We start from the raw sequence: 14,278 nt of genomic DNA on the forward strand, positions 1-14,278 counted from the left end.
AATGCATTTCCAGTATGAGGTATTGATTTGATAAATGTTATTAGGAAAAAAACATTCATCACAACCAAATCTATTGATGAAATACTCTAATTAGCAGACATCTGTTACCGTGCTTTTTTTATTCTGACATCTAATATCTGCAAACAAAACAAACAAATGCAGAAAATGGAGTGAAAACACTCTCAAAAAGCAGATCCTGGTAAAATAATTGAACACTATGCCTCAGAACTTAACATTCATTATTTTTTTTATTATTTTAAAGATGCTTCCCCAGCTCACGCTTTAGTTGCTTGTAGTTCCTGGCCTGTGACATCTCTTGTGAGTTTCGATCTGATACAAGAACTGAGTGAGAGCAAGAGTCAATCTGACCCCCACAAGGCAGATCCCTCCACAAGAGATTTTCTCGCTGCTGGCTTTGCCTCTACCAAGGACCAGGACATTGCAGGATCATCAGTATATGATATGCTATGTCATATTGACTGTCACTGTTGTTTGAACTGCAGTTCTGTGTGAAGCCAACGCCCAGTATGCACTGTGCTTTGGAAATGTGACCCACCTGGGGTCAAAGGTGACAACGAAGGAACTCTGGCTGGGATGAAACCAAGAGGCTTCAAAGGCTGCTGTCTGTGCTGTGTTTAACCTGAGCGGTGATTCCTCCACAGGTAAATTCCGAGAGAAGGCATCCATCCTTCACAAGATCGCCAAGAAGAAATGTCAAGTGGAGGACAGTGAGAAGGCCAACGGTGTGGCTAGTCGTTCAGGTAAAAAGCTCTCTTGTGTCTTTGATGTAAAGAAATGATTTCACTTTCACTTCAGAGACTAGCTGAGAAGATTCATATCACATATCTCGACGCTTGTTATGTTTTCAGATTTCTCCAAAGTTATCTTGAGCAGTTGTTGAAAACTTGTATATGATAAGACAAGACAACTGCAACCTGTTGTTTTTTAAATGTACATTACATTAGTTTGGTTCCTTATGTGTTATGTAATCTTGAAAAGAAGGGTCACAGACAAAGCAGACGTAGTTTTCAAGAAGTGTCGTGGTTGCAAAAATGTAAACACTCACCGTGCTGTGTCTCAGGAACACTGGCACAGATCTGCACCAGTGCCCACAACAAACAGCACCTCGCCCAGGTGCTGGTTAACACCACCACTAAACAAACAGACCGTTAACGGGATGGGTGTCTCATGGAGTGTTTACTTTTATTGTCTTACACCTGCAGCGCACACAGGGAGGTGTTGCTTGAGCTGCTGTTGTCTCTACTTCTCCTGTCAAACCTGCTGTTAAAGGGCTGAGCCCAGCAAAAATCAGCATATGGACCCATTAACACTGTGGTTATTTATTACATATTAATATAGAATAGAATAGAAAAGAGCCAGCCTCCACCTCCACAGGGTCCAGGACTGAGCTTCTTCAGTCATGCTCCATCTCTGTCTCCTAGATCCTGTCTGCTCACAGCAGGTGAAGCTCTTCCAATGTGGCGTTGGTGTCTGATGTTCACACCATTAGCCATGTCTGTGAATAGCATGATGCTACTCTGCCTTCTGGTATTCCCTCTGCTGCTGGGTTAGCACAGCTAGCTCGTCCATCTTATTGGACATAGATCTTACATTTCCAATAACGATGGATGGAAGGACAGGTCCATGTCGTCACTTCTGAGCTCACACCTGAGAACCAGCACGTCGTCCTCACCTCCTTCTCCTCACCTTGTGGGAAGACATCAGGCCTTACACCAGTTAGCATTGACATGCTACAGGCTGCTAACAGCTGAGTTCACATGTAAACAATGCAGCCATGGTTACATGTAGGATCTCCAGACAAACACAGGAGAAAAAGTAGTAAAAATATCACTGAAGACACAAAAAGATTGGTGTCCATGACCAACAAATGAACCGTACAAAGTAATGATCCACTCCAAATACAAAGATTACGAAAAAGAGATGAAAAACATTACAAGAAACGGACAAAGAAGAGAGAGCTGCTGCAAAAGGCAGCCAGCCATAGCCAACAGGGCAGCGCCTAGCAACCAATATAACTTTAATTATAACAGATGCCTTTAAATATAACAGATGCCTGTGCACATGATGTTTTAGCAGGGATTATGATATGCTGATTCTGTGTCGGATTGTTTAGCAGGAATACAATGTGAGCAACAAGATTCCCACAATTCCCAAACCTAATGATCTGAGCTCGCAGACAAAACCCAAGGATTGTGTTCTTTAGATTTTGAAAATCCTGTCTGGTTTTCATCCAAGAACAGTTTGCCGTCACAAAAACTGGATTAAGAGTTAATATCCAGTGTAATTTTCCTTATATGAGTCATTAGTATTGCCAGCAGAAATACTCAATGAGATCTGCTCCTGATGTTAAACAAGCATGACATTATCGAGATCTTCTAAATTGATTGCAAGTGTTGTCCTCAAGCAGTATTTAAATCAATCAGTCAATGCCAAGTCTAATTTATGTGTGTTTTCACTTCAAAGAGCACTGGACCAAAGGATAAACAGGAGGCCAGAGGAAACGCTTTCATGGCCTTTATGTCATGAGCGCAGCAGAATCAAAGACGGGCAGAGCTGTTGATCAACAGGGCAAAATTATGTTAACAGTGGCGCGTTAACGTATTAGCATCTTAATCAAAATTCACAACTGGTTTCAAGCCCAGCATACTTCATTTGTCAGACCTTGAATAAGTTAGATTTAATCTGTGCATACAGATAATTTAGCTTCTTTAAAGTTTACTGGATGTTGCAGGTGATAAGGAGACTATGATCCTTTTTTTTTTAATCTGTGGCATCACATCATCCAAGTAGCAACGGAGAGGAGTCGCATGTTGGACCATGGTGTTACCAAGTCACATTATCTATCTGTGGATCATTCTAATTGCCACAACCACACTTGGATTAAAGCAATTTCCACAGCAATTATGGTTTTATCACCTGATTACATGGCTTTCGGCTCTTTGGATTTTAATAAGGGCTGTTAAGTAAGTCTGGCCTCAGATGGAATGGAGTCATATCAGCGACTGGGAAATGATGAGGGAGATAGATGACGGTAATAGGTGTACACATGATTTTTTTCTGACTAGAATGTATTTAAAGTGATCATTTTGATCATCATATTCAGCATCCACATTAATCTTACCCTTTTCTCATTCTGGATACTTTCTTGTTCTGTGACAGCTTTGGGATAGCATCATTCTATTTCATTCAGGGTGCATGTTAACAGATTACAGTGACCAGACAGACAGCGTCTCATACAGTCCCCCCTGTCTGTTTTTATTTCCGTAGATCAATCACAATTTATGTAATCTGATGTTTTTAAGATGTAAGCCAAGGAATTCTTAAAGCCTTGTTGTGAGTAGGAGTTGTAAAGAAGAACCAGGCCAGACGCATTAACTCACACCACCAAAACTCATCTGAACAAACCAGTCCAAACTTAGCAACCTGTCCATCGTTGGAACCAGCAAGAGACAAAGAGGCGGTGTTAGGGCCTTTGGCCTCCACGCAATATTGGTGTCCAAGTGTGCGATTTTACAGTGTTGTTATGGTTTTGGAGAAGTGTGAGAGGCATGACCTGTAACCAGATATGCACGAGCACCAAGCAGCAACCCCTGGTCCAAAAATGCAACATAATGCAGAAGTGCTAAAATCTGCTGTTTGTTGATTGTGTGTTTGAGGCTGGCTCCAGAAGTACCAGAAACCACGGACACACCAAGCAGCAACCTCCAGTCTAAGAATATGAGACAATGCGGAAGTGCTAAAATATGTTTTTTCTCAAGTGTCCGATTGAGGCTGGCTCCAGAAGTACTGGAAGTCACATACACACCAAGCTAAAAATAGCCATTTTCAAAGCAGAAATTAACCTAAACATCTCCTGTCTGAGTCGCTAATTTCACTAACCAGGGGGTGAATTTTTTTCAAACTTGGCCGTTCAGAGGATATTAAGATCGCAAGCTCGCCCAATCAGAGGCACAGCTCAGGGTCACGTGACGGACAGGTGCCCTTTAGCTGTAGGCGAAGCTCCTGCCACTACCAATATGGCCGCTGTAGCTGATGTGCTTCATTTTCCATTTCAGAAACAGACGGGTGACATCAGGGAGACTACGTCCATGTTTAATACAGTCTATGGACACACCAAGCCATGTTATACAGCAGAGATTAACAGGTGTACAGCCTGGTACAAAAAATGTCTCCTGTTCAGAACAGCTAATTTCTCTTATAACACACACTTTACAGAGATGAATTTTTTCTAACTCAGCAGTTTAGAAGAAGATAAGAACGCGAGCTCACCCAGGCAGAGCTCAGCTATTGGCAGGCGGGTGCCCTATAGCTGCTAGTGTTGTGGCTCAAAGCCTGCCCTATTTTCAATATGGCCCTTGACGACGATTTGCTTCAAAACTCTGTTTCAGAAACAGATGAGGTGGAGTCACAGAGACTATGACCATTCATTATACAATCTATAAAGTGCCACCCTGCCAGGTTGGCCTCTGTTACTACCTTAACCTCTTGAGACCCGAGCTTTTGCCTGGTGTGCGATTTTTATTTCACCTTGCTATTAGGGCTAAGTAAGACCTAATAAGTATAATATTTAAATTGCTCTTTGTACGGGAAGTTTTATTATTGGTGTTTTAAGTTCTATGTTAGTTGTTTGTTAGTAGAGTTATTGAACTTAAATACATTGCTTTTTTCACTAAAATGGGTGTAATGTTGTGATTTCACTTAAAGATGACGTGGGCAGTGTCCCTAAATGAGACTAATAGGTCAAAGTTTTAATTGTTAAACAGAAGAGTTGATGGTGCAAACAGTTGTGACACAGCTGTTAATGTTATAAAGGTTAGAGTAGATGAGTTTCTAATGTTTATTTACAATACGTTCGCAGGAAAGAAGAGGTGACCACCCTGTCATCTCTGAGCTCCATTCTCCCATCTCTCCTCCTGCACACATCGTTCCTTTAAAGTAGTTATTTGTTTAGCTCCTCTAAAAGCTTTTTTTCAACTGTTTTTCTCACAGATAAGAACCTTCCAAACAGCTCCAGCGTGGAAGTGGAAGTGACACCACCCATGAACGGAACGGCAGGGCAAGAGGGGGAAACGGTAGGAAACCACATGACCCACACATGACCCACACACACGTTCTCATAACAAAACTACAAACAGGATGAAGTTTTTACCAACAAACTGTGTTAAAGCGAGGGAAATGAGAGGACAGGTATCAAAGTGATTGAGACATATCTGAATATTTTATGCCTTTCATCTGTGTCCGTGTTCCACCTTGAGTGTGATTGATGCGAAGGTTGCATTGGCTATGGCGCCGGTCATTTCTGCTGATGATTTCCCAGCATGCTTTCGGGCAAATTCCTCTATCTTCAGCCAAACCTGTCAAAGACCTGCCTCCTCCCACTAAGTTCTGTAATCACACTCCTCACTCACCTGCTGCTGCCCACTGCTGTGTGCTGGAAACAAACACACTGGCACACGTGCCTCACACACGCACACACACACACACACACACACATACAGTCTTGTCACACAGCCAGGCACAGAGCCTCAGAACGGTACCTGCAGCAGTTGTGTTGGCATGAGTGATGACAGCGGGATGCAGCGCCTTGTCGGGTCCAGCAGACGGTCCTGAGGCAAGAGGGCAGTGAGTCAAAATCCTAAACTTCTGAGGGAACTGGCCCAGGAGTGTGTTGGCAGATCCTGCTGGATACTCACTTTGCTACGACCAAGAATAACTCAAAGTGAAACTAAAACATGCTGTCTTTTCTTCTCAGGGCCAAAAGGTGTTTTCAGTTCTATATTTAAGCAGAATTAGTTGTTTCAGATCAAAAAAAATCTTTTATACATGCTAACTGCTTTGAAATAATTTCTCTGTCAGTGTCAGGTACACAGGCAAGAAGTCCAACCCCTGAAGCAACCTGACTTTTGTAAATATTTGGAGCAAAATGATACCTGTTTAAAGCTCAGAGGATTAGAGGCACCAAAAAAAAAAGAAAAAAAAAATTCTCTTTCCCAGAATTCTGTAATCACAATCAGAATTTTGAGGGGTAAAAAAGAAAAGTCTTAAATCTCAAAATTCTGCAAAGTTAGATTCTGGCTTTGGAGTTGTGTCAAAATGAAATAAATATATTGTGAGAGCTCATAAATACATTTTTGTTTACCAGGCTTCAATGTTTTTTTTTCCAAGTGACCCTAATCCTCATCAGAATCAGTATCAGAATCAGAATCAGCTTTATTCGCCATGTATTTCCAGAATACAAGGAATTTGAGTTCAATTTAAGCTGAACTCTCTTGGTACAATTGTTGTGAATAGAAAAGCACTGAGAAACACTAAATATCAAAAAAGTAGAAAAAATAGAACTTAAGTAGTAGAGAAAATAATAATAATTACAATATTAAATAAACAACTTTAAACGTAGTAGAATAAAGATAGATACACAATTTAAGTTAAAAAGTTTAGAAGGTAGTGCACTGAGTAGACATCAGAATGTGCAATTTGCAAGACAAAAATGAACATGAAAAATGAACATGGATGTGAAGGGGTCATTTTTTATATCCATATGAGCTCACAACACAACTAAAAATTCAAATTTCTTTACATATGCTCACCTAAAATAATTTGATATTTGGATCATCATCTGTGCAGACAAAGCTTTCAAACCACAGACTACAAACATCTTAATCTGGACCCGGTCTGTAAAACAAGAGCTGCTCTGTTTGTCTTAATTGTAGGAATGAACCTTTCTTTAAAATCAAATGTAACCATATCTTTAAAAAAGTCACTGCAGCACTTTGACACGTTTGGACTCTGCATCCCAGGTATGATATCTATAAATACAGATTGGTGTGGGAGCACACTGAAGGTTCTCAGAATAGACTGTAGAAGAAAAGACGAGCCCTGCTCCCCAACATGACCGTGTGCATATTGATCTATTTTACTGCACCAACTTCAGATTGATCCCTCACTCTTTGGTTTAATAATAGCCTGTCTGTTCTGAAGCTGAAAATACTCATCTCCAAAAGAAACAGATGCTGTGCAACCTACTTTAGACAATTTTAGACTTCCTTTAGAGCTCAACTTTTTGAGGTGACGGCAGGAAACTTGACGGAAAGGAGCACAGAAACCTTTTCCAGGTGGTGATTCACAGAATTTGGAAGAGGTGGACGCTTATTGGCGTGCCAGAGTCTCATTTGCGGTTATTTTTAGTGAAATGTCCCACAGTGCACCTGTCTGTGTCAGCCAGGAAGTAGCTGGAAACAACTCACACCTTCATATGACGCCCGAGGCACCGTCATACTAATATTTCCTCCTCTCCTGGACGCCTTGGCAACAAAGATTGGAGAATAAGGTGATAGTTAAGGTCAAATTAAAATCTGCTGCACACTTCTCGCAATATCTCTTGGCTCTGTTCTGTGTTGTTAAAACCCTTGAAGAAGAAGAACTCTGCTGAAAGGAAGTAAAGGCTTTATATTCCAATAACAGGGAATCCAAGGGTTTATTTTTTCATCAACACTCTATTGTATAGAGTCTTCATACTCTCATTTTACAATGGCATTCTCTGATAAAGCTGAATAAAAGGCATGTTAACACTATGACGTACACAATACTGATTTCCTATTTATTGAAAGACATAAAGGATTTTCTACTTGCAGCACTTAACTTGATTATTTCAAGGAAAGGAAAGCTATAATCGCTTCTTCATGCAGGGAATCTAAGGAAAAACAGCAACCTACAGCAGGTTATGATTCAACCCATCTCCTCTATTACAACTTTAAGCATTTAAAGACAGCATCATGTGTATCCTCTGTTTTTAGGGGGTTTAGAGATAGGACTTCAGATTTGACCATCTGTTTGCTTTTTCGGTTCACTAAATAAAATCTTTTATTAATAGGTTTCCTCCTGTTAGCATAGCTGGATTACAAACAGCTGCTGATAAAGATAAAGATATTTTAATCAGATGATCTAGATAGTAGACATCTGCCACAACAACAGCCTGACAACATGAAGGAGAAATAGAGAAAACATCTCACCATTGACCATGAAGAGTTTCCATTACATGCTGTGAAATTTAACTGGTCTTTAACACAAGCCACCAGTCACAGCTGTATTTCATCATCACAGACTGATACCAGTGAATAGTTGTCTTTTAAATGTAAAGGTTTTCATTAAGCTTATCTCCAGTTGTCCACATCACAGAGCATGTTGCCATGGAGCTTTCAGAGGCTGCAGAGTTGAGGTATCATCTGGTTTAACTGTTTGATTCTACTGCTGCAGTAACAGCTTTTTAGCTTCCTGCAGTTTGTTGGATTCACCCATCAAGGAGGATAAGGATAAAGATGTTCACAGCCTTGTCTAAACAGTGCATAGGTAACTCCTAACTTTCAGCAGCTTCTTGTTCATTTCATGATGCTAAAAATCAGATCAAAGCGAGTCAGCTGCTTCAGCATGCAGGCTTGTGCAGCTGTGCGTACAGTACGTGTTTTGTGTGGTCACGAGAATCAAAAGCGTTTCCACACACCAGGTGTCAGCACACACGCTTCCCTCTGGGGAGTTGAAAAATAAAAAAAGGCAAATGTCACACCTTCCCTCGCAGCTCTGTGTTGTCTGGTAAAAGTCAGTGCCTTTAAGCTCTGCGTTGGCAGCGATGCCAACTGAGGCACCGTATAGGGCAGGAAGGGACCCCAAGGGTCTGGCATTTGGAAACCAACTCAGTCAGAGTTGGGAAGCCCCGGCTCTGAGGGGGGCTTTAGGGGAGAAAGCAGGTAAAGGGAATCATAAATGGAGTGATGACAGACTCACAGTGTTCAGTGTCAGAGATATCATATCTGGAGCTGCGGGACAAACTGGGATGTCATCTTTTTCTATCAGATCATTAAAGGAAACTTACTCTTATCCCACCAACACATCACCAATCAATACAATAGCTTTAATAAGACACAGAAACTCACAGAATTCATAACAGAACAATGAAAACATGAAGTGGATTTGGTCAGACAAGAGTCCTTGTAGAACCTCACGTTTTTACTTTTCAGCCCTTTTGGGACAACAATGCAGCCATCTGGCTGTGAAGAGGAGGAGAAATCAGAATGCTGAGCATACGAGATGCACGCACTGCCTTTTGTTTTGGCAGCTCAGATTACCATGGTTACCAGTAGTCCTCACCAACAGCGGTTGTCACAGCAGGATAAGCTCCATATGATTCATGATTTGTGCAGCAGCCATCTTTTGAAGATTTCTGCTTCAAACCATAAGCATGATTGGCTGATGTGGGTGAAGCTAATAAGAGGCAGTGTTTTCAGGGGGAAATTAATATTTGCAGGGACTTCACCTGTCCTGCTGAGCACTGTGCGTCTATCACAAACTGTGGCCTGTTGTTTTGGCTAACCTTGTTCTCAATGGTGCCATTACAAATTCATGGTCATCAGTGTGTTCTGCTCACATCTGCCTGTGTCGACCTGTCTGCAGGTCCCCATGGCTCCAAAGCATCCTGCATAATTGGAAACAAAGGGACCCAAGACAACTTTCCTTTCTCAGAAGGCTTTGTTATTGTCACTTTAAAAATCTCAAGTACAGTCATGTTTGAGAGTCTGAAAAAGCTGAAAAGGTAGCACAGGTATATGCTAGAAATAAAAATCCTTTCTGTTGTCTTCACACGCTGTCTTCACACTGGCTCTTTTGGTGCTGCAGAGAGGCGACGATCTTTGGCACACTTGGCATTCCAGTAGCAAGCCCAATCAGACCCCAGGAGGTATGGTGGGGTGGTGGAGGCAGTGGGGATCTGTCTCTGTGCAGCAGTGTCAGCAGTCAGCAGTGATGAGCCCCTGATGACTGGAGAGGCTGAGGTCCCGCTGCAATCTCCCAAATCACAGTCATCAGACTCCTCTGCCTTAAGGTCACATCACGTCATGTCACGGCAGAGCAAAGGCACATGCACATCCAGGTCCTGCCATTGTTTTTTGCAGACCTCTGTGCTCTTTTTTTCCCTCCTGAAGTGCTGCTGCTGCAGGAGTGCCACCTGCCTCTGGGTAGTTGCTATGGGCAAGAGTGTCCCAGTGAGACAGGTTATCAGGGCGGAGGAGACACTTGGACTGTGATGAATATTTCCCCTTAAGAAACAAGCAAAAAGCATGACTCAGCATCTACCTCTCTGATGTTAGCTCCCACATGGTAAATTAAATAACAACAGATTACCTGCATGTTCCAGGTAGGAACCAAGCAGCAACTATATCAAATATCCATGCACCCATATCATGCACATTTGGTTATTTGATTAAAAAAAAGGACTAGGATTAAGTTCATTTTAAAACCCACTTTTTATCCTAAGAGTTTTACAAACTAGCTTTATTTTGAGGCATGGCTTATTTGACTGACCATAGTTTCAGTTCAGCAGTGTTAATTATGCAAAAAATGTTGTATTGAGGGGGTATTTGGTGCGCTCGCACCAAATACTCCCTCCCTGCTCCTCTGCTGGTTTCCTCTGCACTCAGATGGGGCCATATTTTACTTGACCAAAAACACAAATAAACAGACTCCCACAAAAAAAATCTGATATCGGTCTGCATTCACGCTTTATTTTGAGAATTTTCAGCGCGTTACTTTCACACAAAAACACCGCTAAATAAGCCTCTAGTGCTCATTGTGTCGTAAAACGGCGCTACCTCCGCTGCAGAGCCACAGCTGGCTACGAGGCGCTCGCCGCTTAGTGTTTCAGTCCGTGCACGTGGCGTGGCAGATATAAACAAACGCAGGTAGTCTGCCAGGACGAAGAGACACGATGAGAACTAGAGCCTTATTTATCTGTGTTTTTGTGTGAAAGTAACGCGCTGAAAATTCTCTAAATAAAGCGTGAATGCAGACCAATATCAGATTTTTTCGGTGGGAGTCTGTTTATTTGTGTTTTTGGTCAAGTAAAATATGGCCCCGTCTGAGTGAAGAGGAAACCAGCAGAGGAGCAGGGAGGGGGTGTTTGGTGCGAGCGCTCTGGGCTTCTGCTGCACAAAAACACTGCTGTAGGGGTAATTTCTGCCCTAAACCTTGTGATAGGACCCAACTTGTTCCATCCTGGAGTATCACTTTAAGGGCAGTGCACCTAACAAGCTAATTATCGGTATTTGACACATACCTGCTCAGTAGAAAGCCTTGCGTAGCTCTTCATCCCCAGCTGCTCTGCAAGTGTGCGAGAGAAAGTGAAAGTCAAGCCAAGTTTCGCTCTTGGTTAGTAAAAAGCTTTATGTGCTTGGAGTTTTGTTTCCCTTTGGGTTGTATTTTTCTTCTTATGTCATCTATAGTAGCTGTTCTGATTAACATCTTCCTCTTGCGACCATCAGAGAGTGTGATTGGGTGAGGTAACCACACTTACTTCGTGTTCAGAAATGTCCCAATACAACCAAAACACAGGCTGAGGAGAGTGTTCCAGACAGACACTGACACGCATATTGAAGCCTTTAGAGGATGGTCGAGCAGGATTATTCCTGAAAAAGTTTAGGGTTTTTTTTTGTTTGTTGTTTTTTTTTTTTTCAGAAAATCCTGTAGACTCTACCTTTAAGAAGTGTCTTGAAACTGCTGACCCCTTTAAATACTACCATCTTGCATCAGATCTGACTTTGATGAAACTTTGCAAAATCACCAAAGTTAAATAATGAATAACAGATGGACCGTAAAACAGATCATAACATATTTGTCTCCAAACAGCCAGTACCTGATGATATGGAGTGTAAATCAGTGCTGCCCTCTGGATCAAACAGCACAGCTCGTGTCTCTGTAAACTTGTTTTGTCGTTACTTTTCTGCCTCTCCTCATTGCATTGCTTCACTGCAGTGGAATTGCAATACAAAAAAGTGCAAGTGAAGGCTACATAGATCACCTTTAGTGCTTCAGGTAGAAACCTCAACATGAGACTCTTGTGTGGGGAGGAAAAAAAGGGAATCGGATGTAATTTGTCACCTCCTCTCCCTCAAACTGCTCTGTGCTCTGGTGTTTTCTCAGGCGGAGGATGAGGAGGAGGAGGACCAGCCTCTGAGCCTGTCCTGGCCCGAGTCCAACCGCAAGCGTTTCACCTACCTCTTAATCATGCCCATCGTCCTCCCCCTGTGGCTGACATTGCCTGATGTCAGGAAACAGGTGTGTGAGACAAATTTTACCCTCCCAGAATGTCAAAAATGAGACTTCTATCAGCTGTATCTGGATAAATGTAGTGTCTGTTTTTGTGTGTTTACACCTCTTATCATCTGTTTCCACTATCCTTTTTTCAGTCTTCAAAGAAGTTCTTCCCCATCACCTTCCTGGGTGCCATTGGCTGGATTGCGGCCTTCTCCTACCTGATGGTGTGGTGGGCTCACCAGGTACACAGACATAAAATGACTCAGCCTGGTCTGAGAGTTTCACAAATCCCAACATAAGATGTCTTTTCTTCTTTCCTTCCTATTTCCTGTCTTAAGTTTTAAAATAAAACCGTACTCTATAATCCCACTCCTAAACGATGACACTACATTAATCACTCTCACAATCATGACAAAAGATTTTTAGACCTCCACCGGCTCCCGAGCATCACGAGGAAATTAAAAATAGCCAGAACAAAAGATTAGGGTTTTTTTCTTTACCCCTAAGCTTAGCTTCCTTTTTTTCTTACTTTTTTTTTCAGGTTGGAGAGACCATCGGGATTACAGAGGAGATTATGGGCCTGACTATATTAGCAGCTGGAACCTCCATCCCTGACCTCATCACCAGTGTTATTGTGGCACGCAAAGGTCTGGGGGATATGGCAGTATCCAGCTCTGTAGGCTCCAACATCTTTGACATCACTGTCGGGTACGACAAGATCTGGTTGACTAATGATCCATATTAACTAATCTATTTATTTTGATGATAGAATATTACATATTATGACTGTAAGAAGCTTGGGTCTGTCATTTCATCCTTTTAGTGAGTTTCATGCATGAAATGTTACGACGGTCCTGTATGACTGGACAACTTTTGCTTTTTGTAAGTCTGAGTGCACTCAGGGTTTAATACTTCTTAACATAAACTAAACATCAAAGTGATCAGGATTTTGACTGTGAGGCCAAAAGACAGCAACTTTATGCTTTACTGCATGAACCTGAAAAGCTCTGAAAGATGTGTTTTTCCAACAACACTGCAGCACAGAATAATCTCAAAACCTTCAGAAAAAGAAAAGGGTTATTAGCCTCAGTTTAGCACCAGTAACCACGCCCACTAGTGATGTCACAGTATACAGGCATAACCATGCATCTTTTTCTGGAGACTGATTTTGCCCTCAAAACTTATTCAATGATATTTCCTGCTATGATATCCATGTATAGTTGATTATTCACAGCTGAGCATTAAATTTCACTTACTGATTGCAGAGCAGCTTTGTTACACTTCCCCACCACATAATCAGCTGGTATTGTCCTTGAATTACAAAGCAGAGCTGTTCAAAGTGTGTTGTGTCCTTTGTGATGTAAAAGTGGGCTGGACACAGTGGTTATGTGCAGACGCATGTTCCTGTAACATCAGCAGAACTGCGTGTTACCCTGCATCTTCGTCAGCCAGGATCAGACAGTATAAAAAGATGGATTACAAGACAGCTACTTAAAAGTGAAACCAATAGAGTTAAAGCTCCCCCTGCTGACCTGGCTGCAGTATCAGTGCATCATATGAATAAGATTAATGTGCAAAAGTGTCATGTTTTCTATCACAAAGACTTTTTTTTGATTACGCTAATTTTCTGAGTTGGCATAGCACAGACCATAACACCCGCCCCCTACAGAGCTCATGAGTCAAACTTCAAACTGTGTTGGTTAACACACCAGGATTGACAGCTTTGTTGACAAGGGGAGCTTCTGCAGTCATGAAACTTTCTGTAACCATGTCTTTGTTAAAGGTCCCATATTCTGCTCCTTTTCTGCAGTTTAACATGGATCATTGATGTCTTCATGAAATGTTAGTAACATGTTTTGGTCCAAAAAGCCAATAAATCAAGCACAGCAACATTGTTTCCAGGCTCTCATAGCCCCTCTGTTCAGAACGCTCTGATTTAGTGGGCGTGGCCTTCATATGTAAATGAGCCACCGCTGATACCGCCCCGCTCTTCTGCGTCACTGAGAGCGGCGCCACGAGCTTTGAGTGCACAATGTTTAGAAAACACCGAAGCTATCTGCTTTGTTGCTGACGTCTGCAAATCCCCGAAATCCAAACAGCTCATTTTAGGTCAGGATTTTACATTTACAGGCACTACTAAGTTCAGGTTTTGTCATTAAATATCACATTTTGTGGGCTG

At 41.9% G+C, this 14,278-nt stretch overlaps 1 protein-coding gene across 8 annotated transcripts in view; it reads left to right on the top strand.

Moving 5' to 3' along the window:
• Positions 1-14,278, top strand: part of LOC141811190 (sodium/potassium/calcium exchanger 2-like) — a 58,421-nt gene that overhangs the window by 40,154 nt on the left and 3,989 nt on the right. For all 8 annotated transcript variants that reach the window (XM_074699150.1, XM_074699144.1, XM_074699145.1 and 5 more), the window contains 5 exons: positions 663-761; positions 5,011-5,093; positions 11,986-12,120; positions 12,252-12,341; positions 12,641-12,807. In XM_074699150.1, coding sequence (XP_074555251.1) covers positions 663-761; positions 5,011-5,093; positions 11,986-12,120; positions 12,252-12,341; positions 12,641-12,807 — 574 coding nt within the window. The remainder of the gene's footprint in view (positions 1-662; positions 762-5,010; positions 5,094-11,985; positions 12,121-12,251; positions 12,342-12,640; positions 12,808-14,278) is intronic.

Source organism: Halichoeres trimaculatus, unplaced genomic scaffold (genome assembly GCF_033239565.1).
Source record: "Halichoeres trimaculatus isolate MK-OKI-2021-1 unplaced genomic scaffold, fHalTri1.1 fHalTri1_scaffold_22, whole genome shotgun sequence".
Lineage (NCBI taxonomy): Eukaryota > Metazoa > Chordata > Actinopteri > Labriformes > Labridae > Halichoeres > Halichoeres trimaculatus.